Source organism: Syngnathoides biaculeatus, chromosome 22, assembly GCF_019802595.1.
Source record: "Syngnathoides biaculeatus isolate LvHL_M chromosome 22, ASM1980259v1, whole genome shotgun sequence".
In the NCBI taxonomy this organism is placed as follows: Eukaryota; Metazoa; Chordata; class Actinopteri; order Syngnathiformes; family Syngnathidae; genus Syngnathoides; species Syngnathoides biaculeatus.
Genome location: NC_084661.1, coordinates 12,609,936 through 12,634,142, shown reverse-complemented (window position 1 = coordinate 12,634,142; position 24,207 = coordinate 12,609,936). Strand labels below are relative to the sequence as shown.

At 45.0% G+C, this 24,207-nt stretch overlaps 3 protein-coding genes across 10 annotated transcripts; 1 reads left to right on the top strand and 2 right to left on the bottom strand.

The window, feature by feature from the left end:
* Positions 1–310: 310 nt before the first annotated feature.
* Positions 311–12,380, bottom strand: nfe2l1b (nfe2 like bZIP transcription factor 1b). Of its 5 annotated transcripts, none has more exons than XM_061809465.1 (7): positions 11,921–12,380; positions 10,293–11,064; positions 8,269–8,499; positions 6,123–6,212; positions 5,739–5,870; positions 4,300–4,941; positions 311–3,840 (listed from the first exon to the last, which is right to left on the bottom strand). In XM_061809465.1, exons 2-7 carry the CDS (start codon positions 10,839–10,841, stop codon positions 3,196–3,198), a joined length of 2,289 nt encoding a protein of 762 aa, XP_061665449.1. In that variant the 5' UTR covers positions 10,842–11,064; positions 11,921–12,380; the 3' UTR covers positions 311–3,195. The 5 variants fall into 5 exon arrangements, with proteins under 5 accessions (XP_061665449.1, XP_061665453.1, XP_061665454.1 ...); XM_061809469.1 differs by having other exon boundaries at positions 6,123–6,209; XM_061809470.1 differs by having other exon boundaries at positions 6,123–6,173.
* A 187-nt stretch (positions 12,381–12,567) lies between these two features.
* On the bottom strand, positions 12,568–18,354 carry cdk5rap3 (CDK5 regulatory subunit associated protein 3). Of its 2 annotated transcripts, none has more exons than XM_061809471.1 (14): positions 18,206–18,354; positions 18,043–18,091; positions 17,638–17,769; positions 16,848–16,948; positions 16,699–16,747; positions 16,417–16,595; positions 16,187–16,323; positions 15,288–15,432; positions 14,546–14,641; positions 13,980–14,058; positions 13,814–13,902; positions 13,475–13,680; positions 13,178–13,349; positions 12,568–12,780 (listed from the first exon to the last, which is right to left on the bottom strand). In XM_061809471.1, exons 1-14 carry the CDS (start codon positions 18,209–18,211, stop codon positions 12,715–12,717), a joined length of 1,506 nt encoding a protein of 501 aa, XP_061665455.1. In that variant the 5' UTR covers positions 18,212–18,354; the 3' UTR covers positions 12,568–12,714. The 2 variants fall into 2 exon arrangements, with proteins under 2 accessions (XP_061665455.1, XP_061665456.1); XM_061809472.1 differs by having other exon boundaries at positions 18,043–18,088; positions 18,206–18,336.
* Positions 13,603–23,102, top strand: LOC133495172 (proline-rich protein 15-like protein A). Of its 3 annotated transcripts, none has more exons than XM_061809491.1 (3): positions 13,603–13,710; positions 20,092–20,264; positions 22,753–23,102. In XM_061809491.1, exon 3 carries the CDS (start codon positions 22,778–22,780, stop codon positions 23,087–23,089), a length of 312 nt encoding a protein of 103 aa, XP_061665475.1. In that variant the 5' UTR covers positions 13,603–13,710; positions 20,092–20,264; positions 22,753–22,777; the 3' UTR covers positions 23,090–23,102. The 3 variants fall into 3 exon arrangements, with proteins under 3 accessions (XP_061665475.1, XP_061665474.1, XP_061665473.1); XM_061809490.1 differs by lacking the exon at positions 13,603–13,710 and adding an exon at positions 18,465–18,599; XM_061809489.1 differs by lacking the exon at positions 13,603–13,710 and having other exon boundaries at positions 18,613–20,264.
* Positions 23,103–24,207: the final 1,105 nt, after the last annotated feature.

Below are 24,207 nucleotides of genomic sequence, written 5' to 3'. Positions count from 1 at the left end.
CTGCAGTTTATGTAGTGATGTGGCGCTAATGCAAGCGTCACGCTAACGTTAGCGCTAAAGCTAGCATCGCACTAATGCTAGCACCGTGCTAATGCTAGCGCACCTGATTATAAGCCTTGGTACACAGTTTAACGCTAACCCCACGCTAGCATTAAACACTGTGTACAGAGGCTCAAAACCAGGGGCGCTCTGTGGGCCGGAAACTACGGTATTGGTCTTCTAACCGTTATTAAAAAGTCAACTGAAGATCTACAGTAAAAGTCTCTTTAGTTTGACTCGACTCTAAAGCAATGACAACGCGACAGGAAACTGGAAATAAAACCACTTTATTATTATTAATCCATAAAAACAAATGTTGATTGCCAGCAAACACGGTAGACCTAGATCTAAATCAAAAGGTGTCGCAGAGATTGACACGTAAATATTTACAGAACAGACAAAAAAAGTGCTTAAGTTTTAGCAGGATGCGAGGGTTGGGGACCTGGAGGGGAATTTTCTTCTACGAGGCCCCATCATTAACAAACAAAAAAACCTTTATTGTGGCGACAATATAGACATAACGTACGTACAAAATGTACTGTTTTGGCCATAAAAATACTAAATTGTGGCCTCAAAACTCTAATTTGGGATCACAAAATACAAATTTGTGGCCAGTGAAAAAAATTATAACTTGCTAGAAATTTTGTGGGCGACCGAAATACACAATACGAAAGGGCCCGTATTTTGCCAAACCAACCTTAGAGTGTTTGAGATGCAATTCTGTCTGTGGTGCCTCCAGTAAATGTGAAATATGAATTAAAAATCATCCATGCATTCCTGAGTTCCAGACATTTTTCTGCCGAGAGGCCCGAAATCAGGTGTTTTTGAGTTTTACGAGCTGAACTACGTAATTGGTAAAGAACCCCGCGTACCTAAGCCAGCTGTCCGAATTGTTCATTGGACCGATATTTAAACCCGCAAAATTTGTATTTCGTGGCCACAAATTAGCATTTTGATGGCATGTTATATCTTAATTTGTAATGTCTGGGGCTCCGTACTCTTCGGACGTTGCCCCCGCCCCCACCGTGCTTTAGTTTCTCTTCCAGGACCGCAAACGGCACAGATGACATCTTTTTGGTTCCGCCCCCGACGACGAGAGCAAAACAGGTGCGCTTTCCCGTCACGACACACCATTCCAAACTCTACAGTAGTTTAACCACCAACCCACACACACACACAATGTTCACACTCATCCTAAGAACAGTCCCTAAGATTTGAGACAGATGCAAGAGGTTCCTTATTTCAAAATAAAACAAAAACAAAAAAAACATTCCAGTGCTGCCCTCGTACTGATTACATTTAAAAACCGGGGGGGATGCATACATTGAAAGTGATGCTGACTTCCGTAGACTATAGTGGTTCCCAACTTGAGGTCCATGGACCCCCCCCCCTCAAGGCAAAGATGTAACTTTAGGGTTTCAAATTAATTAAAAAAAAAAATACCTACATCCAATAGTCAATTACTCCTCCGGAACCTAAGTTTGGGCCAATTACAAACTTCTGATTGTGGAAAAACTTATAGATATTGGAACATTTATTAGGTTGGCAAGTAGCAAACCTGCTTTATAAAAAGCTTCCCTTGCAGCCATTTTGTTTTGAGTAAGCGTTGCAGATCAGCTAGCGACAATTGATGTAGAGTCGGGTGTGTCAAATTCATTTCGGTCCTGGGCCACGTGTGCACACTCGTAGCTGACAACGAGGGCCTCCAAAGGTGCTACGTCAGTGGACTATCTGAAGGGAAGATGCAATTTCAAGGTGTAGGGGAATGTTGACTTGTTTTGCGGCACAGGTTTTACAAGAACTTAGTGAGTTTAAGTCCACAACTAAGTTCTAGCTAGTTCTCGTTTTTTTGCATGTTTTGCGTATCAAATACTTTGAAACAAATCCATTTAAGAAGAAACATCTTGCCATGATCTGCTTTGGCGGGCCGCAAAAATGATGTGGCGTGCTGGATGTGGTTCCCGGGCCTTGGGTTTGACACCCTTGCATTAACTGAACTATTTGGGTTGAAACGTACATTTGGTAGTAGGATTATGCCTTCTGGGGGGGGGGGGGGGGTAGAAATACAGTGTAAGGGGTCCCTGGATCCCAAAAGTTTGAGAACCCCTGGACTCTGACGAGTTAATGAAAGTGCAGCGCGTCAAGCCGAGCCTTTTGAAGACGATACATTTGGAAGGGAATCTGGAAGAATAACAAGTGGTTACAAGGTTGCAAGGCAGCGCTACTTCCTCACCAACCTCTTTTAAAAAAAAAAGTCTTTGCTTTCCTTTTTCCCACTGCGGAAGTCTGGAAAGACAAGTAGTCAAGCAAAGCGCTAGGGAACCAAAAAAAAAAAAAAAAAAATGGACCAGAAGCTCTTGGCCTGAAGGTCAGTGAATTCCTAAAGGGGGAGATTGATGATCTTGTGGTCGGAGAAGGCGCTTGTCCAGGAGGTCCGGTTCAGGAGGAGGCTTACAGTTATGCTTCTTGGGGGCGGGGGGAGCTCTGGGTTCTTGCTGAAAGTGGATTGCAAACCTTCACAATCTCCATCGCTGATTGCAATTTGTTCGTCGACAAAAATCTTGAAAATCCTTCAGCGTTCCCTGCCTCTGAAGTCTGGAAAGACTTGCGGCAAAGCGAGGAGAAAGCGGAGGAAAAAATTGGGAACAGACGCTCTTGGGCTCCTGGACAAATTTTGATGGATTCCTCCACAAGAGGGTTGCCGATCTTGTCGTGGGAACTTGATGACCACGTCCTTGGATCGAGATGACATTGTCATTGGAGAAGCATATCTTCATGGCTCAGCTCTGTTCCTGGCACTTGTCCTTGTCCTGGAGCTCAGGTGAAGGAAGTGCAAGTTTGGAGTTCTTGGGTTCCTGGTTCTTGGGGAGCTCTGGGTGCACGGTCAAAGTGGACCCCAAACCTTCACATCTTCCTTCCCTCTCCTCCAAATGGCCTCCACAAAGCAATTTCTTCCAAAAAAAAGTCTTTGCGTTCCCTTGTCCCGCCGCAAAAATCCGAAAAGATGAGTGGTCAAGCGAGGGGGAAAATAACGAGAAGAATGAAGAAAGGGCCAAACAAACACGGGAAGTCAAGCGTGGGCAGGTTGGTGGGCCTGGCCTCCTTCGCGTGTGCAGAAAGTCCCGTACAAGATTTATTGATTTTTTTTTTTTCCCCTCACTTCTTCTTGTCCTTAGGCTTCTTGTCTGGCCTGGGCCGGTTCTGCTCTGTGCGCGGTACCACCAGGACGCTCCCATCTGCAGCGTACTGGAGAGAGTACCGACTGGGCGGGTAGGGCCGGCCATGCTCATCTCGGACCTGAGCGAAAACCTCCTGGCACAGACTCTGCATTTTCTGCTTCATTTGACGGATGGAGCGGAGGAACTCCATCTTCTCCTTGAGTAGCCTGGCTTTGTCGCGCCTTAGCTGGTGTACGCCTTCCTCCAGGTTGATGATGGTGTCCAGCTTGCGTTTACGGCAGTTCTGCGCCGCCATTTTGTTCTTGCCACGTCGGCGAATGTCTCGGACCAGTGCCAACTGAGCCTCGCTCAGCTGGTGTTTGGCCAGGAGCTCGTTGAACTCCTCCACGGGGAGGTTGACGATCTTCTCGTTGGAGAACGGGATCTTCATGGCGCGGGCTCGCCGCTCGTCCCTGCTGGAGTGCTTGTCCAGGAGGTCTGATGACGGAGGAGGAAGTTTGGAGTTCTTGGGGTTCTGCTTCTTGGGGATCTCTGGGTGCTCTGTAAAGGGGGATCCAAGCGGTAGGTTGTAGGTGTGGTTGTGGTTGATTCCTCCTAGCTGAGGGAGGCCGTGGAAGTTATCCTGGACAGATAGTGAAATAGATAAATAGAAGTACTTTAGTCATCCACAAGGGAGATTCACTATCCAGTCATCCATCCATTTTTTCTCGCGCTTTTTTTTTTGGGGAGGCTATCCCAGCTAACTGGCTGACGCAGGGTATGCAGTCAGACAACCTATTGTTTGTCTATGTGTGTGCTTCCATTGACTGGCGACCACTCGATTGTTCGTCTATATGTGCCCTGATATTGGACATAAAAATGTTCTACTTGCAATTGGCTGGCAACTAGTCACACCTGTGATTTAGGCAATGTGGGTTAAGTGTCTTGAGAAGGGACACGACGACAACGTTCGCTCAGGCGGGGATATGAACCGAAGACCCTCTGGTTTAGGGTGTGTACGCTTACCCCTCTGTGTCCTGCCAATAAGTGCAATGTGAAATGGATGGATGGATGGATGGATAATTTGAATTGAAAAGTCAACCTGGAAGCTCATGCGGCACAGCTTGCTGTATTCCGGCTGGTATCCGCCCACAGCTCCTTCTTCTGAGTCGGACGTGGCGGTGCTGTAGCCAACGGCGCCCTCCTCTGAGAAGGTGGCAGAGGTGGATGAGGATGATGAGGAGGACGTCTCCGAGCTGCTGGGGGACGCCGGACTACGGCTTGAGTCCAGGGATAGGCCTGAGTCTGAGTCCAGCTCGTCCCGCAGCTGTGAGGCCTGGGCATGACTGAAGCCCTCCTCCATGGCCAGGTCCAGGAGGCTGATCTCGTCCAGCATGGATTCCTCCAGAAGCCCCCCGAACGGGTCCACTGGGATGGGCATGGCGGTGACATTAGCACCGGTCGTGTTTAGAAGGGGGGGCAGAAAGAGTCCAGTGAGATTGGTGGTCCCAAAGGTGGCATTGACGTGGCTGGAGTTGCTGGAGGATGATCGCACAACGCTGGCTGAGTCCAGATGAGAGGAGAAAACCGGAGGGAACTCCTGGCTACAACTGGCCAACGAAGCCTGGTGGAGGCTCACATCCTGGTGGATTGGCGCTACGGGCGGGACCAGTCCGAAGTCTGATGCCAACATCCTGCTAATGTCAACCCCACAGCCTGCGTCACTGTTGTTCATATCCATGGCCTTTGACACAAAACACCAGATCACATTTAGTAATTTGAATCATTTGGGATTGTCGTGGCGAGTCGACGCTCCCAATGCTGCAGTACCCGGTTTGTCTACATGTGGAGTATGATTGGCTAGTGATCAGTGCATTGTTTGTCTATGTTCCTTTTTAACACACCACTCACCCATTTTAAGTCAATTTATGTTTATGTAGGAGGTGGGGAACAATAGGTGGCGCTCTTCCTTCATTTGGTATGTTTGGCAACTGTTTTAGCTATTATCTCACTGATCTAGTAGTGCTTTTGGTAATTCTACTACTTTAGGGTTAGGGTGGACAACTGGTTAGCACATGTGCCTTACAGTTCTGGGGTTCAAATCCAGTCTCACCTGTGTGGAATTAGCATGTTCTCTCTGTGCCTACATTTGTTTTCGCTCCAGGTACTCTGGTTTCCTAGCATATCCCGCAAACATGCACAATAGGTTGATTTGAAGACTCTAAATTGCCCATAGGTATGAATATGAATGATTAAGTGTTTTATACGTCCCCTGCAATTGGCCGGTGACCACTTCAGGGTGTATCGCGCGTCTTGCCCAAAGATAGCTGGGGTAGGCCTGTGGCCCTGGTGAGGATGGGATTGTCATGGTTTTTCTGTTAATGTGTTGGAGCTTTCCAACCACTTGTGTTCATCAGGTTAGAGGAGCGTTTAGGAAACAAGTGCCTTACACAGAGGACTGGTCGGCATTGAGAGCCAAATGCAAGAGTTGGAAGTTTGAATCATCATTTGTCGCGTATGATAGCGTTGACGTTTGCCTACTTGCAGCTCCATGACAGCCATGATGTCCTGCCATTGTTGCTCCAGGTCCAGCTGAGGCGCCAGCCCCTGTGACGTGGACGGAGCTTCTGCACCGTGGGCTGCCACTTCGGGCGCCACAGCCGGGGCAGGGAACTAAGAAAACAATGAAAATGGATGTTAAAGTGCATGCGGTTCCCCTCCTATCCACCTGAAGAGACATTCACATCTAGTGGTGTCGGTACAGCGCCCAGGTCAATACGCATGTTGGCTGTGGTACTAAAATAGATGCCACTTCAAAATAATGAATGACAGGTCGCATCTTTTTTTTCTTTTTTTTTTTGTAGTCATCTGATCGCAATTGTCCACGCGAGCTAGTTCGTCTGAGCTTTACGTGTCCGCATTTACCTGTGGATCTTCTCCGAAGGGGAACGTGGCCTCCAGCAGCCTCAGGCACTCCTGCAGAGACAGGGAGGTCTGTGAGCCTTCGGCAGGCTGCTGCACGACATGCACACCACAAAGTGGGAGGGAGATGAGTGAAAAACGTGAGGTGGCTGAGATGATTAACAGCATGACGACAAAAGACGCAGAAAATGGAACAGGTGAGATGTAGGGTTTGGCAAGAAACTCGAGAACACCCTAGTACCGGTTCCTAAGCGTCACTTAACGACTTGTTCAAACAACGGCACGCATTTTGACTGCGGAAGCTCGGTCCAGGACAAAAAGTAAATCAGGAGAGGTGTCGTATTTTGCCCCAAAAAGCAAACACGATCATATTTCTCGCCCCGACATTGCTGACTGTGTTGCTGAATTAAGACGCTTTGGTTATACCTTGCACATATTATTTATATCTCAGGAAGTAAGGTGCGCTTCCCAAGCCTTTTACATGTTAAGATTTGTTTGTATGGGGATCATTTTGCTGTTAGTTTTGCATTGTGTTCTTAATTCACATTTCCAACAATGTAGATACGCTAGTGCCCTTAAATACAAGATCTGATTTAGGATTTTTTTTTTTTCCCAGATTCAAATCATCGTCCGATTGAGGTCTTTGCTTTGACTTGCGACCCAAAATCTGAGATTTTCATTTCAATGGACCCTTCCGATGGTGATTTTAGCTCCCTTAGCCATGTCCCACAAGCTTCTAAAATGGCGATTGAACAAAACATGTATGAAGTCGATTATCCCGTATTCCAGAGAATATTGCGGTATGTTTTTTACCAAATGCGTCAGACTTGTCCAAGTGAGTTCTGCAGAGGGTTCTCAACTATTTCACGCAAGGATATGTACACGGAATTAAGATTTTGGTCGGAGCAGGACGCAATGTCAGAGTTACGGCGATCGACGCAAAGAAGTTTGATGCCTCACAAACTTCATATTGAAATCCAACAGGATCAAATAGTGGAATCGTACTACGCATGTAATTCGGGGTGAGTACTTTTTACTTGGAAAGATCACCAGTATTATCATTGTAGTCTTTATAAGTGAGGGGGTGTATTCATTTGTCTTGGTTCGTAATGGAACGCAGTGCTCTGTCTTAAAAGTCCGATGTGACACAAATTGGCAAATAGACGTATCACTAACCCGACTCTTCGGCATAAAACATGACACACTTCATTCAGCAGGTCAGCGATACACTGACAAAGTGAAAGTTGTTCTCCTGTATTGTATAAAGAACTAATAATAATTCAATCAAACTCGGAGAAGATACTTCTCCCTCACTTACCTTTGAACATACAAGCTTGTGTTCGTTTATTGCTCACGTTTAAATGTACGTGCGGTCTTCCGCGAGCCTTAATCCATCGTAGACACTTCGTCAACTGTGTTCTAGGCTTTGGAAAATGAATCAACTGGGCCCCTTGTAACCGAGCAGGATATCTTTCGTCAGAATTGCACGCTCCCCAAGCGCACGCTACTGACAACCAGCATTGCTTGTGGGACAATACGGCGAGAGGGGCGTGTCAAGGCAGGGGTTACGACAACGCGGCTCTCTGATTGGCTATTATTGTACGAGTGATTGACAGGTCGGAAAGGTCCATGGGGCAGAAGATTTGAGATAAGAAGATACTTATGGAAGAAACTAAACTCGTACTTCAATGCACCACTGTACAATTTTTGTATTTAACATGTATTGTATCTGCAGGACGTTTTAGCTGTGTATTATTTAAGTGCAGGGTTTAATTTTCTTATTTAACTGTAGTTGTTAATATTCAACCTGTGCACAATGTGTCAGTGCCTTACAATATTTATAAATATACTTTTTAGGAACACTTGCCTACTACACTGCTGTATTTTAATGTTGGTCATCATGGTGGTAATTGTGGAGAGCCAAGAATTTTTTGGGCGGGGTCAAACTTGTGTTTTCGGTTAATACCTATTCAAGGTTCATTATTAATGTTTTCACCTACTCCTTGACTTTTTGACATGTTTGTACCCCAATTGTTAATTTTCCTTGAAAACGTGACTCACTCTTTTCTTAAGATTTCACTTCAGACCGTGGTATTTATACATATATATATATTTAAAAAAAAGATACTCAACCATACAAATATTTTACCTGCTGCGGAATGCTCTCCCCTGTCTCGATGTCCACAGAGCGAAGCGTCTGTAGGTTGACGCCGTTCCTCCAGCTTTCTTGCTGCAGATCCTCATTGGTGTCCTTGTTCTCCTGGGCTGGGCAAAGCTTGTCCTCCTCGGCGTCCTTCTGCCGGCTGCTGTAGTTAAACACCTCCCTGCCTGCGCCCAGGTCGATGTCTTGCCGCCACAGGATGTCAATCAGGTCGATGTCCTGCAGTACAACATTTAGTACTCATGTAATACTGTAGATTTAGTACATGTATCAATCACGTCATTGGCCAGATCGTATTTATGTTAACACACTCTTTCAGCTATCCCCATTGATATGAAAGGAAATGTTATGGAACTATTACAGTCCCCCAAAAAAGGTCTTTTTTTTTTAATACTTGTTTTTCGAAAAATAATACGATACTGTGCATTATACAACTATGCGATTATGGCATACTTAAACAATAACGGTTTAAACAGTTTTTGCTTCAATTCAATAGACATTGTGCTGCGCCTTCTGGTCCGCATGCCCTGCCCACCTGAGAGCTGTATAATGTAAGCCACAATAGTACTTGTTATTCTTTGCAGATGATAATTAATATATGCATGTGACGAATATATTGTCTATAGTCCAACATTTATGTTCAAATCTGTTACCTAAAGGCGTGAACAACGGCAATGCCGATGCTATTACATTTTCCATTATTTGTTAGCATTAAACTAAATGGCATCGCATAAAGCAGAGCTATGCATTTATTTTGAATACACAATGTTCAATTCACTTTTTAGTCTGGCAGTAAATCTCAACTAATCTTTTCTAAGAATTGTTTACTATGTGCCAAACTGCTGCTTTTCTAAATTGAGTTGACTGCCACCGTACACTTGTATCTCAAATTTTGCCCAAAAGGCAGCGCAATCAGACAAACACCACCTCATATCTCAAAGGACTCAAAAGTCCCAAGGCACTAGAAAGAAAACAAATGACATTTTTGGCCCAGATTTCCCTGTCAAAATGAAAAGGTTTTTATTTCTTTACCCATTAAGTAGACACACTCAATTGCTTTAGTGGATCACACAAAATTTAAATGAGAACTCAATGTTGCAATCTCTGTAAAAAGTGAAAATGAATGCTTCAACGTTGCCACTGAATTTAAATGCTGTGAAATGTAGCTAACGTAGAATGGAACATCCATCCATTTTTCCGAGCTGCTCATCCTCACAAGGGTTGCGGGAGTGCTGGGGTCTATTCCAGCAGCATTTAAAAATATTGACTTGTAGCACAAATCCCTCCTAATGACAATTGCTAAAATGAGTACATTGCGTATGCTCGCATGCAGGCAACGGGAGTTTTTTTTTTAAAGTTACAGAAACATGAGTCTGCTTATATTAGCATGACATTAGTGCTAAGCTAGCGTGACCATCATGTGACCACACAGGAGTCTTGCTTCATTACGGCTCAACAGAGACTTTGTGTGTTGCAATAATATCAGCATGAGGCGCTATTAATAAGTGTTAATATTTCAAGGAGAGACACTTCTTAGATTTTGGGTTTGAACCTGGACTCTAATCTCGGCTCTAGCTCTTATATGTTCCCAGACATTGCCCAGTCCATTATGTTTCTATATATGCCCTGCTATATGCTGGCAGCCAGTTCCTTATTTGCATAGCTGTGCTCTGCTATTGATTGGGGACTCATTTTTTTGTTTGTGAACATGAAACCTATAATTGGCTGCTATCCGAGAAATTGTCACATTGTGCCTTGCTATTGCCATTTGGAAATTCACCTTTTTTTGTGAATCTTTTTTTTTTCCTCATGGAAAACACCTATTTCTGCTCAGGCCAAAGCCTTGTCTAACATAAAAGTTGCTTTTCTGCAATCTTATGATATCGATAGTTTACTTGCTCATTTTTAAGATTCACTGTAGCCCATGTCTTTCGCCCGAAGTGAGCTGGTTTTGACTGCAGGTCACCGCAATGAGGAAAGAAATGCATGGATGGAATATTTCCAAATTTTACCTCTTTGCTCAGGTCATCATTGTCGTCCTGCCGCTGGTCGGCGTCGGACGCCACCGCCCCCAGGGTGCTGTCGGCTACGTTGAGGTTGTAGTTGGTCTCGGGCGGACTCCCTTCGCCTCCTCCCGTCCCCCTCATGGCCGGGGCAGCGTCGAGGTCGTTCACGTCCTCGAGGCCGCCCCCATTGTCCAGGGCAATGGTGCCGCCGCCCGCCTGACCGCTCTCAGCGTCACGGTGCACCAGCCAGGTGTCGAGCTCAGGGCTGGGCACAAAGAGGCGATCCAGCTGGCGCACCCGATTCAGCAAGCGGCGGGTGGCGAAGAACTGGTCCAAGTCCACGCTCTTGGGGTGAATGCCATAGCCGTCCAGCGTGTTGCGGAGGTTGTGGAACTGAGCGGGTGTGTAGGCTGAGCTGGGGCCCAGGATGATCTCCCTCAGGGGGGGCAGCTGGCTGGTCAGGTAGGTGTCCACGTCCACCTGCACCCCGATCAGACTCAGAAGGATGGTGAACTGAATCAGGCCCTCTGTGAAGTACTTTTTCAGGTAAAGCATTTCTTTGCAAAAGGAACAAAAAGGTGAAAGTAAAAAAATAAAATAAAAAAATAAACAAAAAAACGGGGCCTTGAACCGACAAGTATAAGAGGACTTAAAGAGCTTAAAAATTAGCCGGGGAGACTCCAGGGGAAAACGCTTTCAGTTCGGGGGGGGGGGGGGAATTTTTTTTTTTTTCCACTTGAGAGAGTCCACTTTCCTTCTTCATATGGTTGTCATCTTCCTGGCGAGAGAAACAACCGTAAATGCTCCACTGATCTCCGAAGCAGCAGCAGCAGCAGACATTTCAAAGCTCGGCTGCATTTGCACGTTTAACCGATCGGCAGCATTCACTCGCTCGCAACGCCGCAGACAACTCCCGACGATGTCGCCGTCATTCTTTCCTCTTAAACTAAACAGAGGAGCGGTTTGAGCATCACCCACCCCACCCTTGACGGGACAACAACTTCTTGCGGTGCTGCTGAAGGTGAAAGCTGGCCGAAGCAGGCGAGGTCCCTCCCTCCCCCGTCTCCTCTTCTTACTGGTGGCTACCACTTAGCCGCCTTGGATTGTGAGCCCGCGTAACGTGCATTAAAGTATCACGTTTAGAAAAAAAAGCATACCACTTGTATGGGGCGATTTAACCGTAAGCGTGTTAATTTAACTTTGTTTTCGCTCGAAAAAATAAAAGTGACAGGCGTCACCGGAATCGACGTTTTTAGCGTCAAACAATCTCCCTAGCAACAAGTGGTGATTGACGTGAGGTGGTAGCCATTCGCCAAAGCCTAAACGCGGAAGCGACACGCCAGTGCAGCCATCAGCAGCCAATGATAAACGATGCGTAAGCGGGACCAAAGTACACTCAATTTCTATTGGACCTCGCCGCTGTCACGCTGCGGTTAGCCGTGCCGGGCTACTTTCCCCCCCACTATCAAAATACCAAATCCCCTCCAAACTACTTGAATGAATAAGTTGTTTGATTATTGAAACATTATCTACTGATGAAGCTTGGCTCCTCATATAAGGGTCACCTGCTGCCATGACGTAGTTTCGAGCCATGAACCAGCATACGCATTCAGAAACACTGATTTAATACTCACGACGAAGCTTTTTGCTGTGTGTGTGTGAGTGTTAGGTCTCCATGCCACAAGGTTCCGCGAAAGGTCGCTGTTCCAGTCCAGCCTCGTCACAAGTCCCGCGTTGCCGTCGTCCCATTGAGCTCAGCCCGCCCAGGCTTTGGTCGTCGGATGGCCCAGCATGACTTGCACAATTGCTAGCTGTTCCAGCTAGCGTTAGCCTAGCCGCGGCGCTTTGACACCAATACACGCTTTCGCACGGCGCATGCGTAGAACATTCTAGTCGCCAGCTTTCATCAGCCGAGTGAAATTCCCCTCCACGGATTTATAAATATCATCAGGCCATCCACGTCACGGGGGCAGAACTCTTGCCTTTTAAGAAAAACAACGGCTCCTGACTTTTACTTTCGGATGAGTCACATTTAGTGTTGCTGTTTTTCCCGTTGTTGTTACATGTGAATGATGTAATTCAAATGTAATAGGTCACCTTTATAAGCTCAGTCCACATTATGGCATCACCATAACAAACCATTATGCTAATATCTTGCTTGTCGTGAAAAAAAGTGTAATTTAGTTTACTTATTCTTCAGAGCCAAAATATTATAATATATTTTTATTGTAAAATAAAAAACAATAACAAAAAAAAAAGATTGAGAAATACCATCATAGTAGTTACCACATCTGCCTCCCAATAAGTGGTCTACAAAATGGTTTCTTGGACAATTTTGGACGCACACATTTTTTTAGGGGCGACAGAACACACCGTAAAATACTTTTTCAAATGATATTAAACTTTTATTCTGTCCTGGTTCAACTCTCTATATGACGACACCCATCAGGTTGACTGGCCGGTTGTTGTAGCGCTTGGAAATGTCACCTTCAATCTGTGATGAAAAGATTTAACAATGAAATGAGCAAGACTTATTTCAAACATGTGAAACATTTGAATAGGTAAATATTTTGATTGTAGTCTGTTACAATAATTACTAGCAAATCCGATTTCTGTGGAAAGTGGCTGTAAATGCTAAGGAGTTGCCAAGGAACTGAAATGCTGTTCTTCCTGTTTTAAAAAAAAAAGTTGGGCCTTGCAATCTTGAGGCGCCATAATTCCACACGGCTCCCGCAGGAGGAGGAAAGAGACAGTTTTACAATAATTCTCAGAGAGTTGTCTTCAAAACACTTGATTAATTTGTTCCCATGCTATTTTCTACACTTTAAATGACTTCATAATGTGCTATAGCCATATTTTTCGATTTTGAGATTTTCATCTGATATGCTAACCATTTTTTTGAGTTCCTGCGTGTGCTCCGCCAGCAGGTCAACTCGAGGCTCCAGTCTGGACTGCTCCTCCAGGGCTTCTCGCCTCTTCTCGGCCATGCCGAGTGCCTTCAGCTCCAGAATGTCGGCCTGCTTCATTTTCTGCATCAGCACCTCCGTCACGCGCTCCACGTACCTGCACACGGGTGATTATTGTTTTAGCCAAAAATATTGATCTTTACCATTTCATTTGCACCAAGCATTAACGTCCTCTCAAATCGTGGTAAGGTTTTTGTTTTGTTTTGGGCAGCGACGGCGTACCGCGGCGAGGCCAGGATCATGAAGAGGTGCTGCATCCGGAGCGACGTGAGCCGGCCCAGCAGGTCCTGAACCTCCGACAGCATGGCGCGGACATGCTCGCTGCTCTGGACCAGGAGGATGTGCGGCGCCGACTGGAACTGACTCATGGCCACCACGTCGCTCTCCTGGCCCATCTCGGTGAGGCGCTGGCTGAGGAACGCTTCCAGCTGCGTGGGGGGCAGGAACAGGAAGCAGTTGTAAGGCAAGTCATTCCCAACTTCTCTTTATGTCATTTTAAGATGATATCATCAAGACTAATTTGATTACATGTTTTAATCACACGATGATCTTTAACAGTACCTCCATGAGTTCATCGATGAACTGTTTGCGGGACTCGGCGTTCTCCAGCATGCTTAACGCGTCGTTGCCTCTCGCCACGTCTTCAGGACCTACGAAGTTGTGCCACGTCTTTAATGCGCAAAAATATTTACCGCAGTCTAACAGCGACGATAAGAAGTTCACTTACAGTCTGCGCCTGCTTGTATAATCTCAATTTCAACCGGAGCGACGTCGGCGTCCCCCCAGTCGATCGCGCCGCCGCCGTCCTGTTGGCAGACGACAGGAAGAGATGTTTACGCTGAAGGACTAGATGACTTTAGTGCACATACGGTGCATCTGAAAAGTATTCACTACACTTCACTTTTTCACTATTTTGTTACACTGGTGTCAAACTCAAGGCCCGGGGGCCAGATCCGGCCCGGGGAGGCAAATCACGCGTATCAACTTCCATGATTTTTGTTAAAATCTGTCCCAAAATTTCAAATTGTCATTTCATAAATGATAACGTTGAGCTATTACAAGCATTTTTGTGTTACCAAACAAGAATAGTTTGAAAATCCATTGAATCCTTGATTTCTGATTCCAAAACTAGTTCATAAATTTCTTGTATAGATATGATGAGGCAGTTAAAGCTTTTTATGGTTTCATAGTCATAATGGCCCTCTGGGAGGGAAACCCTAAGTAAAATGTGGCTCGTGACAAAAATGAGTTTGACACCGCTGCATTATAGCCTTATTCCAAAGTAGATCGGACCTCAGAGCTGGGTTCCACGCTGATGCCCCAGTCAATCCCGTCCTCCACTGTGATTCCCGAGCTCGGCTCCTGAGTGCCGAAGTCTCCCCAGTCGATCTAGATGGAAAGAAAACAAACAAACAAACCATGCACAGCTTCTCTTATTCACTGAAGAATTACTGATCTAGTTTTTCCTTTGTTTTTCCTGCTTTTTTCGCGACTGTCAATTTAAAATTTTATGCATGAAGGTAATGTATTAATTGCAAATAATATTCATGCCTTAACACAAAATAAGCAGAATTATTAATGTTTTTAGCATTTTCTGAACCATTTTTCCTTTGCAAGTATTTTTTTTTAATGACTAAAGCTATCTTCAGTCACCCCATGTACCGTACTTCATATGTATTTGAGTAATTTATAGTAAACACTAAATACGTGTCTCTACTAGTACTTTTTCATAAGTAGTTTTTCAGCTACAGTAGAGCCTTGGTTCTCGACCACAATCCGTTCTAGAAGGCAGTTCGAAAACCGAATAAACCGCCACGCGAGTTACGTTACTTCCGGGTTTTTCGTTTGAATTTACAATAACAAAGCACGTCGTGGGTGGGTCAGCTGGTCGCGGCCCGCGCGTTCTGTTATTTCCGGGTTTTCGTGGGGGCGTTCGAGTACCGATTTACGTTCGAAAACTGATTTTTTCGAGAACGGGGATGTTCGAGAACCGAGGCTGCACTGTCTCTATTTATCCATCAAGATGGAAACTGACCGTGTCCTCGGTCGGCGCTTTCGCCGGTGTCTCCTCAAAGTGCGGCCTCTCCACCACCGTGGGAACCTTCCCGGTTCTCCACTCGTAGAACGTGGTGTTCCCTTTCTTCTGCGCGAACGTCAACATAGGAAGAACCGGCTCTGACCTGCCGACAGTAATTCCTCAACTAATCAATGAAAAGGAGTATTGAGAGAGTCCACGTGACGTCGCCATTTTCACGGCGCCGTATTGCCGGTCAAGCAGAGCTGCTCGACATTGTGGGAGACGTTGAACCGGAGGAGAATATTTACAATACCCGAGACCTGTTGTGCTGTTGGTCGTTTTTTCTTCTCCCCCAATCATAGTTAATGAATGAGAGTTTGTGTAAAAACAAAGGGTCATTTATTTTAATATTGGCATTTGTATTGAATACTAGCGGAAAAGATCGATGGATTCCGGCAAAGGTTAACGTGTCGCCGAGAAAACATCGACTTCGGCATTAAATACGGGTCCTCTATGCTGAGTTTCTCATTTTTCTACATAGCTTCATTTATTTTCACCTTCTAAACGTCTGACGGTATTGGACAAGACATATTTCCGTGTCGTCTCCAACTGACTTAGCATTGAGCAATGCTTAGCTTGACCGGCAATATGGCGACGTAAACAAAAGTTATTTGATTTTATGACGTGGGTGCACAAGCTCTATACATTGGACACTCCCCCCCATATTTGCTTTTTTGTAGATTAATTTAATTTTTGTGGGCAGACAGCAACACCAAAAAAAAAAATAAAATAATTTTTTTGACAGCATATCTATACACCCCAAGTATAGTACCAGTATACTCTATATATAGTTATTTTCTGCAGATTTTCAACTTTTTCATAGTTGAGCCCCCTTTTTTTAATGTTTGTATACTCACCACTCGCATACAAAGTTGGTGAAAGCGGTGTAAAGTTGTATTTTCTCTTCAAGCCCGGCGGCATCCGTGCCCACTTTGTCGAGAACATCCGGTAGCTCTTTGACCAGCGCCTGCAACTCCCGAGGAACGTTGTCCCCCTGGAAGAGTCGCAGCACGGCGATTAAAGCGCACCCGTGCGTAGTTGTACGTTCCGAGACTCGTCTCACGACTCGTACCAAACGTGAGCTCACCTTGATGCCGTACTGCTTGCAGGCGGCGTAGTAGCGCTCCCGCAGGGTGGCGGCCGAGCTCTGGGACTCCAGCTCCCGCCGGCTCATGTCCTGCTGCAGCTGCTTGGCTTTTGCCAGCTGCTTCCTCAGAGCCGGACCCTCGTAGCTCACGTTGCGACTCAGCAGGCTGGCCACCTCGGCTGTGACATACAGCCCCCACCCCAAAAAACAACAACAACACTGTGCTACCATGCTGCTCCTTTTCCGACGATATCGTGAGATCTGAATTGATTTTGCGCTCACCCAAATAGACGTTATCGGCTAGGTACAGGTTCACAATCTCTTGCCAGTCCTGTAAACGTACAAACACACCATCGCAAAACCTTTAAAGAGACTTCACAACAAAGAAGACCGGCCGCAGCAGCAACTTAGACCGGATCGGATCTTGTCACCTTCATCCTCTGCGATGAATATTTGCCAAAGATGTTCTTGGACGACTCTTCGGTCCCTCTCAGGATTTCCACAATTCTCAAGCAGTGGAAGTAGTGAATGTCTACATGGAACAGGGTCACATGATCTGTTATAAATGTGCTGTTGTATTATATGTAGTTGTTGCGTTCAAATTGTATGATCAATAGTGACTATTGAATATTAATTCCAGTGTGTGCTTCTACACCACTAAATAATGTGTGACTGGCCTCCAATGGGGGCGGCACGGTGGCTCAGCTGGTAAAGCGTTGGCCTCACAATTCTGAGGTCCCAGGTTCAATCCCGGTCCCACATATGTGGAGTTTACATGTTGTCCCCGTCCCTCCATGGGTTTCTTCCCACATCCCAAAAACTTGCAACATTAATTGGACACTCTAAATTGCCCTTAGGTGTGATTGTGGGTGTGGCTGTTTGTCTTGTGCCCTGCAATTGGCTGGCAGTTCAGGGTGTACCCCGCCTCCTGGCCGTTGACAGCTAGGATAGGCTCCAGCATTACCCGTGACCCTCGTGAGGAACAGCGGCAAAGAAAATGGATGGATGAATGGATTACCTACAAACAAAATATGGATGTGATGTACAGGTGTTATTTTTGCCCATTTGGGGTCACCATCTTGAAGTTCTACACTGTAGTATCTGTAATTAAGTGCGTGTAGCTTAAAAAGGTGGGGGCTCGGCTTGGTGGACGATGTACCACACAAATGTTAGCAGATATTGGAAACGTTGGTCCAATGGTCACAACAGATGGATACCTACAGGAACCTGACAGTAGCTGCTTGATCTCATCGTTCTCCGGCATGTCCTGCATGGCGCCGTTGATTTTCTCACGGATCCCTTTGACGGCGTTCTGCCATTTGAGGTTGCAGTGCCGACGATCTATCAGCCAGTCTAGAAACACAAGTGAGGACATGTGTAGTACGTGTTGACTCCATGTAAGCGATTCCGAGCTACTGTGGTGCATTGTGATTAGATTTATGTAGTTAATTTTTTGAAAAATCAAGATTTATACATATATTTCAACAATTTTTGATATCGGGCAACTCTTGTTTTTCTTTTCCTTCTATGATCCGTGAACGCATCACCACAATGGAGCAAAGTCAACTATAAGAAGCCCCGTAAAAGGCATGCATGACGTGAACAAAATATTGTTTTCAGCCTTACCTAACAATTTGCTCGTCTGAATGTCGATGGGGACGTTCTGTATGTTCTGCTAAAATGAGAAAATACTAATTAAAAATTGATGGTCATACAGCTGCATGTTTTGTCTCTGAGCTTTAAGATGGTTTACAAACTCGAGTCGAGCTCGTAAGTTTATTCCTCCTACCTCCATAATGACCTGTTGTTCGTTGAAATCCACTTTTATGGGTTTTTATTCCATGTTTACTTGAGGACTTTCTCTGGAGAAGAAACCATCATCGTTATCCGGTTTTGACACGTTACGCGAGCAACAACCAATCGGAGGAGGCGATATTATGTTACTAAGAGAAGTGGCGAATAAGAGCTCGTTTTGCTGACAACCCGCTCTGATTGGTGCACGGCCGAGCATTTATTTCCGTGCATGTCTATGGTTTGTCAATAGAGAGCGACAAATCTTCGTTAAGATTTCTTTTGCCTTTCCAACCACTTCTCGATAATTGATCCATTTATTGGTGATTTATTTGTGCTTGTAAAACATTTTAGTAGACAAACAGCCGGAATTTTACAGGACGTCATTTGCGGTAACGAAAAAACCTGTTGTTATTGTATCGGTTATCAAAACCAATTAAGTTTCTCACGAGTCTTTGTAGGCTATATAATATGTCTTAAAAGAAAGCAACGACACATTTAACTTTTATTTAATGGGCTAACAGGCATTTTTATTGTCTAACTACATCTTCACCTTACATCCAACATAATCATAAAAGTTTAGGATATTTTGTAAAGGCTCTTTCTACCTGGTGTATCCTTAGGTGTTGTGATGACGCCCACGTGGCTTTATTTTATTTCATTTTTGTTAATACACTGCAAGCGAAATGTAGGTATACGTTTTTTTTAATTAGGTCATTTCAAGAAGGAAGGAAAAAGTTAGGGAAATGAAATCTTAATCCTGTTTTGAAACCCTACTTGAAATGTATGATATACAGTATGCCTTCTTTAATATACACAAGTGAGGTACTGTCATTATCTTCAATTTCATGGGATGGATCCTAGTCATACTGGAATTAAAAATATATGTAAATTGAGTGCAATAAATCCAAACAGCCAACAAATGTATCAATACGTCATGAATGAAGATAATTAACGTTCATTCTTAATAATATGCAGATGCACTGACATGTTTGTTTAGTTACTATTTACATTCTGAGTTTCCTATCAATAGCCGTACTGTACTTTCTGGGGTGTTTTGCTGGAATACTTTTTTTTTGGGGGGGGGTGCAAAATGTAAGGCCATCATGGAAATGGGAGTTGGCGCAGTGTTGGGTTGAGGAATCAGGAAAAGTGCAATAGAGTAGTGCCCCTTCGTTTCAAAAGAAATCGATAAATCTTTGCAGTCAACTTCCATCCATCCATTTTCTTTGCATCTTATCCTCACAGGGATCGCGGGGAGCGCTGGAGCATATCCCAGCTGTCAACGGGCAGGAGGCGGGGTACACACCTGAACTGGTTGCCAGCCAATCCCAGGGCACATTGAGACAAACAGCCGCAGTCACGATCACACCTAGGGGCAATTTCGAGTGTCCGATTAATGTTGCGTGTTTTTGGAATGTGGGAGGAAACCGAAGGTCCCGGAGAAAACCTACGCAGGCACGTGGAGAACACTCACACTCCACAGTGGCGCAATTCACACTTCACCTCACAGCCGTTTGAATATCAGGCAAAGTTGCAAAGCGAGCGTGCGACGACTTTACACAAGTTATGCAAAACACGGCTGGCTGACAATCGGGATTCACATGCATTTGTGTTTGTGTGTCTGCAATCCCAATTGTGAAAAAGGAGCAGGACAAGTCAAACACAAAGATGACTTTATTCCGAGTCCAAATTTCACAGTAGGGCCCCGGGTGGCATTTGAGGTAGATAAAGGGAAATTTATGTACCAGTTTTGGAAAGCCGCTTGGCTCTCAGGAATCTCAAACGACGTGGACACAAGGAAGGTCCCGCTGAGTCACTGTCGCACACGACTGCACCCAGCTGGGCGGGATCAAGGTGTGTGTGTGTTGGTGTGTATGTCAGGTGGCTGCCAGGACGAAAAGGTGAGACTGTGGCAGAAGACGGGCAAGCGAGATGCCGCTCACCTGACGAGAAGACCACAAAAAATGGGGGGCGGGTGGGGTGCCTAAAGCATGGCGACGCTGACTCCCGTCTGACCACTTTCTTCTGCTTCAACTTCTTCCTCAGCCAGCAAGGTAAGATTATCTATCTATCTATCTATCTATCTATCTATCTATCTATCTATCTATCTATCTATCTATCTATCTATCTATCTATCTATCTATCTATCTATCTATCTATCTATCTATCTATCTATCTATCTATCTATCTATCTATCTATCTATCTATCTATCTATCTATCTATCTATCTATCTATCTATCTATCTATCTATCTATCTATCTAAAGTCCATTGTTGCCTTCAGGGAAATCTTCCTTTTCTTCGCACAACTGAATGATTGAATCAAATGTCTTCAAATATTAAAAAAAAAATAATAATTCAGTGCCAGACTTCTCCGATAGCATGGATATTTGACTTCTAAACCCGTCAATGGCAGCGATAATCTGTCAGTCTGTCCACAGTGTCTCTGCATCCCCTATATGATAGTTGTTGTAACCGTGGTAACCCAGGCAACTAAAAATAAGTCCAGGTTCCAATCACAAAGCAAAAGAAAGCGCGATGCATCAGTGGCGGCGAGTGGCTCGTGCCTCTCCATCAGATGGTTAGCGATTTGCAAAAGTATTATAAAAGTATGCAAAAGTGGTGCGCGGTGTTCTTTTTCGGGGGTCGTCCCCACTGCTGCGATGTGCTGAGGCATGACGGCACACACGCGGTGACTTATTAAAAGTCGACTGCTGGTTGGGCCAACAGGCGAACTGGTGTCAAAGGTCCGACGCGCCGAGAGGAAATATGCACGTTGCAAAAGTTATTTTCTGTTAGTCAGCATCAGCATCCCCCCCAAAAAATGTATCTGATATTGAGGTCGTCGATTCCTGCCAGTAATATCAATTAGGGTCCCACTTTGTGGTAGTAGAATCACTGCACTCGTAGAATTTAGTTGTATTTCACATTAATCCGTCCATTTTCTTAGCCGCTTATCCTCACAAGGGTCGTGGGGAGTGCTGGAGCCTATCCGAACTTTCAACGGGCAGGAGGCGGGGTACACACCCTGAACTGGTCGCCAGCTAATCGCAGGGCACATCGAGACAAACAGCCGCACTCGCAATCACACCTAGGGGCAATTTAGTGCCCAATTAATGTTGCATGTTTTTGGGGTGTGGGAGAAAACCGAAGTGCCCGGAGCAAACCCATGCAGGGACGGAGAGAACGTGCAAACTCCACACAGGCGGGGTCGGGATCGAACCCGGGTCCTCAGAACTGTGAGGCCAACGCTTTACCAGCTGCTTCACCGTGCCGTCATTTCACATTTAAGTTCAACAAGTTTGCATTTAGTCAAAATAATAAGAAATAAATGTAACCCATCAATAAATACGATCCCTTAGATGTAATCCCAAATGTCTAAAAGCAGAGTATGAAATAAAATAAACAAGAGGTGTAAAAAAAAAAAAAAAAAAGCTTCAATAATGATGTGAGCAGATGGACCATAAAAAAGCCACCACGGTAAAATAATTTAAAAACAAATATGAAGTGAAATAATTCTTACAACAGTGCAAAAATGTGCAAAATCATTCGCAAAAATAAATAAACTACATCAATCCAAAATGAATCTTTTGACTTTATTCTTAATACGATTTAGTTGTATTGCGTGCGCCTCTGAAAAGTTGAGACGCACGTGACTTGTCGAGTGTGGCGCGTAGCATAATACGAAATAAAACATTTACGACTTTATGAGTCAACACAGCAGATCAAACACGGCGCGGGGACCTTTGTGCCCACAGGTGTGCTCGTCGCCGATAAGACCGCCGCACATGTGCGCTATTTGCATAGCTGCTCGTATGAAACCCAGAACATACGCGCACACTTTCATCACAGGACGCGCATACTACAGCGCAATCTGATGATAACAACACGCTAATCCGTCTATGACAAAGAGTACACGAGAATCCAGTGAAGTAATGCAGGGAAAGATATTCAGCAAAGATTTGACACTGAGGTCAAATTCGAGGCACGTGTGCCAGATGTGGACCACCGTGTGATTTTATGTGGCCCCCGAAGGCAAATCATGTGTTTCAACTTCAATTGATATTTGTTAAAATAAGTAAGTTTCTTTCGCCTTGTCCCGTCAGGGGTCGCCGCAGCGTGTAATCTCAGATGAACGCTCATATTTGATCCTCGAAAACATGCAAAATTAATTGGACACTCGAAATTGTGCCTAGGTGTGATTGTGAGTGCGGCTGTTTGTCTCGATGTGCCCTGCGATTGGCTGGCGACCAGTTAAGGGCGTACCCCGCCTCCTGCCTGTTGACATCTGGGGTAGGCTCCAGTGCTCCCCGTGACCCTCGTGAGGATAAGCGGCGAAGAAAATGGATGGATAGTATATAAATGGTACAAGTGTTGTGTACTGTCGTTACTTCATTCAGAAGGTGTTTGTCTGACATCATATCAGCTCTCGTGCACAAGATAGTCTTTCATGTAATTATTAATTCATTCATCAGATGAGAGCGAAGTGTCAGGTGGGTGGGCACACCCTAATCACATGTTGTGACCCCCCCCCCCCCCCCAGGTTCCACGTCCTCCCGTCCTCCGTCATGTCTGACCCAAGCTGGTGGAAGCTGACGTTCTCCCGCAAGACCAAGTCCGAGCCCAAGGTCCTGTACGGGATCCCTCCGGAGTACGGCAGCAATACCAAAGAAGCCACGGGGGGAGGCGGGCCCGGTCCGGAGGCGGCCGAGTTCAGCGCCAGGTTGGAGAAGATCGTGGACAAGTCGGGCACGAAGGGGCGCCACGTCAAGGTGTCGCAGTCCGGTCGCTTCAAGGAGAAGAAGAAGGTCCGACCCACGCTGTCGGAGAACCCCGACCTGTTTGGCGAGCAGAACCTCGCCGAGCAGAACCACCAGTAGCAGATGTGACAATGTGGAGCAGGGGGGAAAAACTCCAGACCAGCACGTGGTAGTCCTATATCCCGAAACGGCTACAATTGCACTTATCAAACAAGACTGTGTTGCCGTATCTGGGGATTTTATTTTTAAAAGAATCTAACCAAGTCGTGATGTAAAGCAACCTCTTTTGTGCTGATTTACATATTTTCTAAAATGAATCTAGTCACAAATCATGCATGTCAGGTGCTAATGTTTTTCTGTATGGCGACCGGTCCGTTTTTATTTACGTCTAAACGTGCCTTGCGATTTGAGTGACGACCAGCCAGTTGTTTGTTTATAAATGAGAGAAAAGTCTCACCCGTTGCTGCTTCTGTTGCCACGGCGACAGTAAGCAGACACTCGTCACTCGAGCCAGTCGCGATGGACCAGCTCATCCTCTGAGGCGGAACTTTACACTGACGCGGACGCCGCTCTTCGCAAAGCATTCATTTATTACAAAAAATTTAAATGAAGCAAAAAAGGGGGAAAAAAACAATAAAAAATAAGTTTTAACAATTCAACTGAGGAAGCTTTCTATTTTAATCCAAACACGAACAAAAATGGGTCATTCCAGTGTTGTATGTATGATGGCACTTGTACAGAAATGTTGTTTTACAGAAAATAACATTTTGCTCCATTTTAGTACTGTTGCAAAGGTTCAGTGTAATTCAGTGTTTTATTAAAAAGTCCAAACTGCGCAATAATATATTATTTGGGGTGGACAACGCCGATTCAATTTCCAGGTTTCACTTTTCAGCATTCAACAGCTACAAAACAAAACAAAAAAAAAATTGATAGTAATATTTTGTGTGCATGATTTTGTAGGATTTAAAAAAATAATACGTGTTGACATGTCAATATTTCTTATCAATGAAGAAAGTGCATCTCATTGCATGAATCTTTATGTTAATTTATGACACTTTGTGTTGACATCTATAAAGTTTTATTTGGGCCACATGGGAAAAAAAAACACTTCAATAACATTAGGACAGTAAAATGTAAAAAGAGGCAATAACTGATCATGATTACAACATTAAAACTTCTTTCTGACAATTTTATGTTTTGTTTTTCTGTGTGGCCTTAAATCAAAATCCAAATTG

What these genes read in the sequence shown, in the direction of transcription:
- nfe2l1b (XM_061809465.1), bottom strand. Translation starts at nt 10,841, where the DNA reads ATGCTTTACCTGAAAAAGTACTTCACAGAGGGCCTGATTCAGTTCACC. An exon ending in TGGCTGTCATGGAGCTGCAA is followed by an intron (nt 4,942 to 5,738) that starts GTAGGCAAACGT and finishes TTTGTGTCAAAG; the next exon opens with GCCATGGATATGAACAACAG. An exon ending in TGTGCCGCATGAGCTTCCAG is followed by an intron (nt 3,841 to 4,299) that starts GTTGACTTTTCA and finishes CTATCTGTCCAG; the next exon opens with GATAACTTCCACGGCCTCCC.
- cdk5rap3 (XM_061809471.1), bottom strand. An exon ending in GCAGCTACTGTCAGGTTCCT is followed by an intron (nt 16,949 to 17,637) that starts GTAGGTATCCAT and finishes TGTTCCATGTAG; the next exon opens with ACATTCACTACTTCCACTGC. An exon ending in ATTCATCGCAGAGGATGAAG is followed by an intron (nt 16,748 to 16,847) that starts GTGACAAGATCC and finishes GTACGTTTACAG; the next exon opens with GACTGGCAAGAGATTGTGAA.
- LOC133495172 (XM_061809491.1), top strand. Translation starts at nt 22,778, where the DNA reads ATGTCTGACCCAAGCTGGTGGAAGCTGACGTTCTCCCGCAAGACCAAG.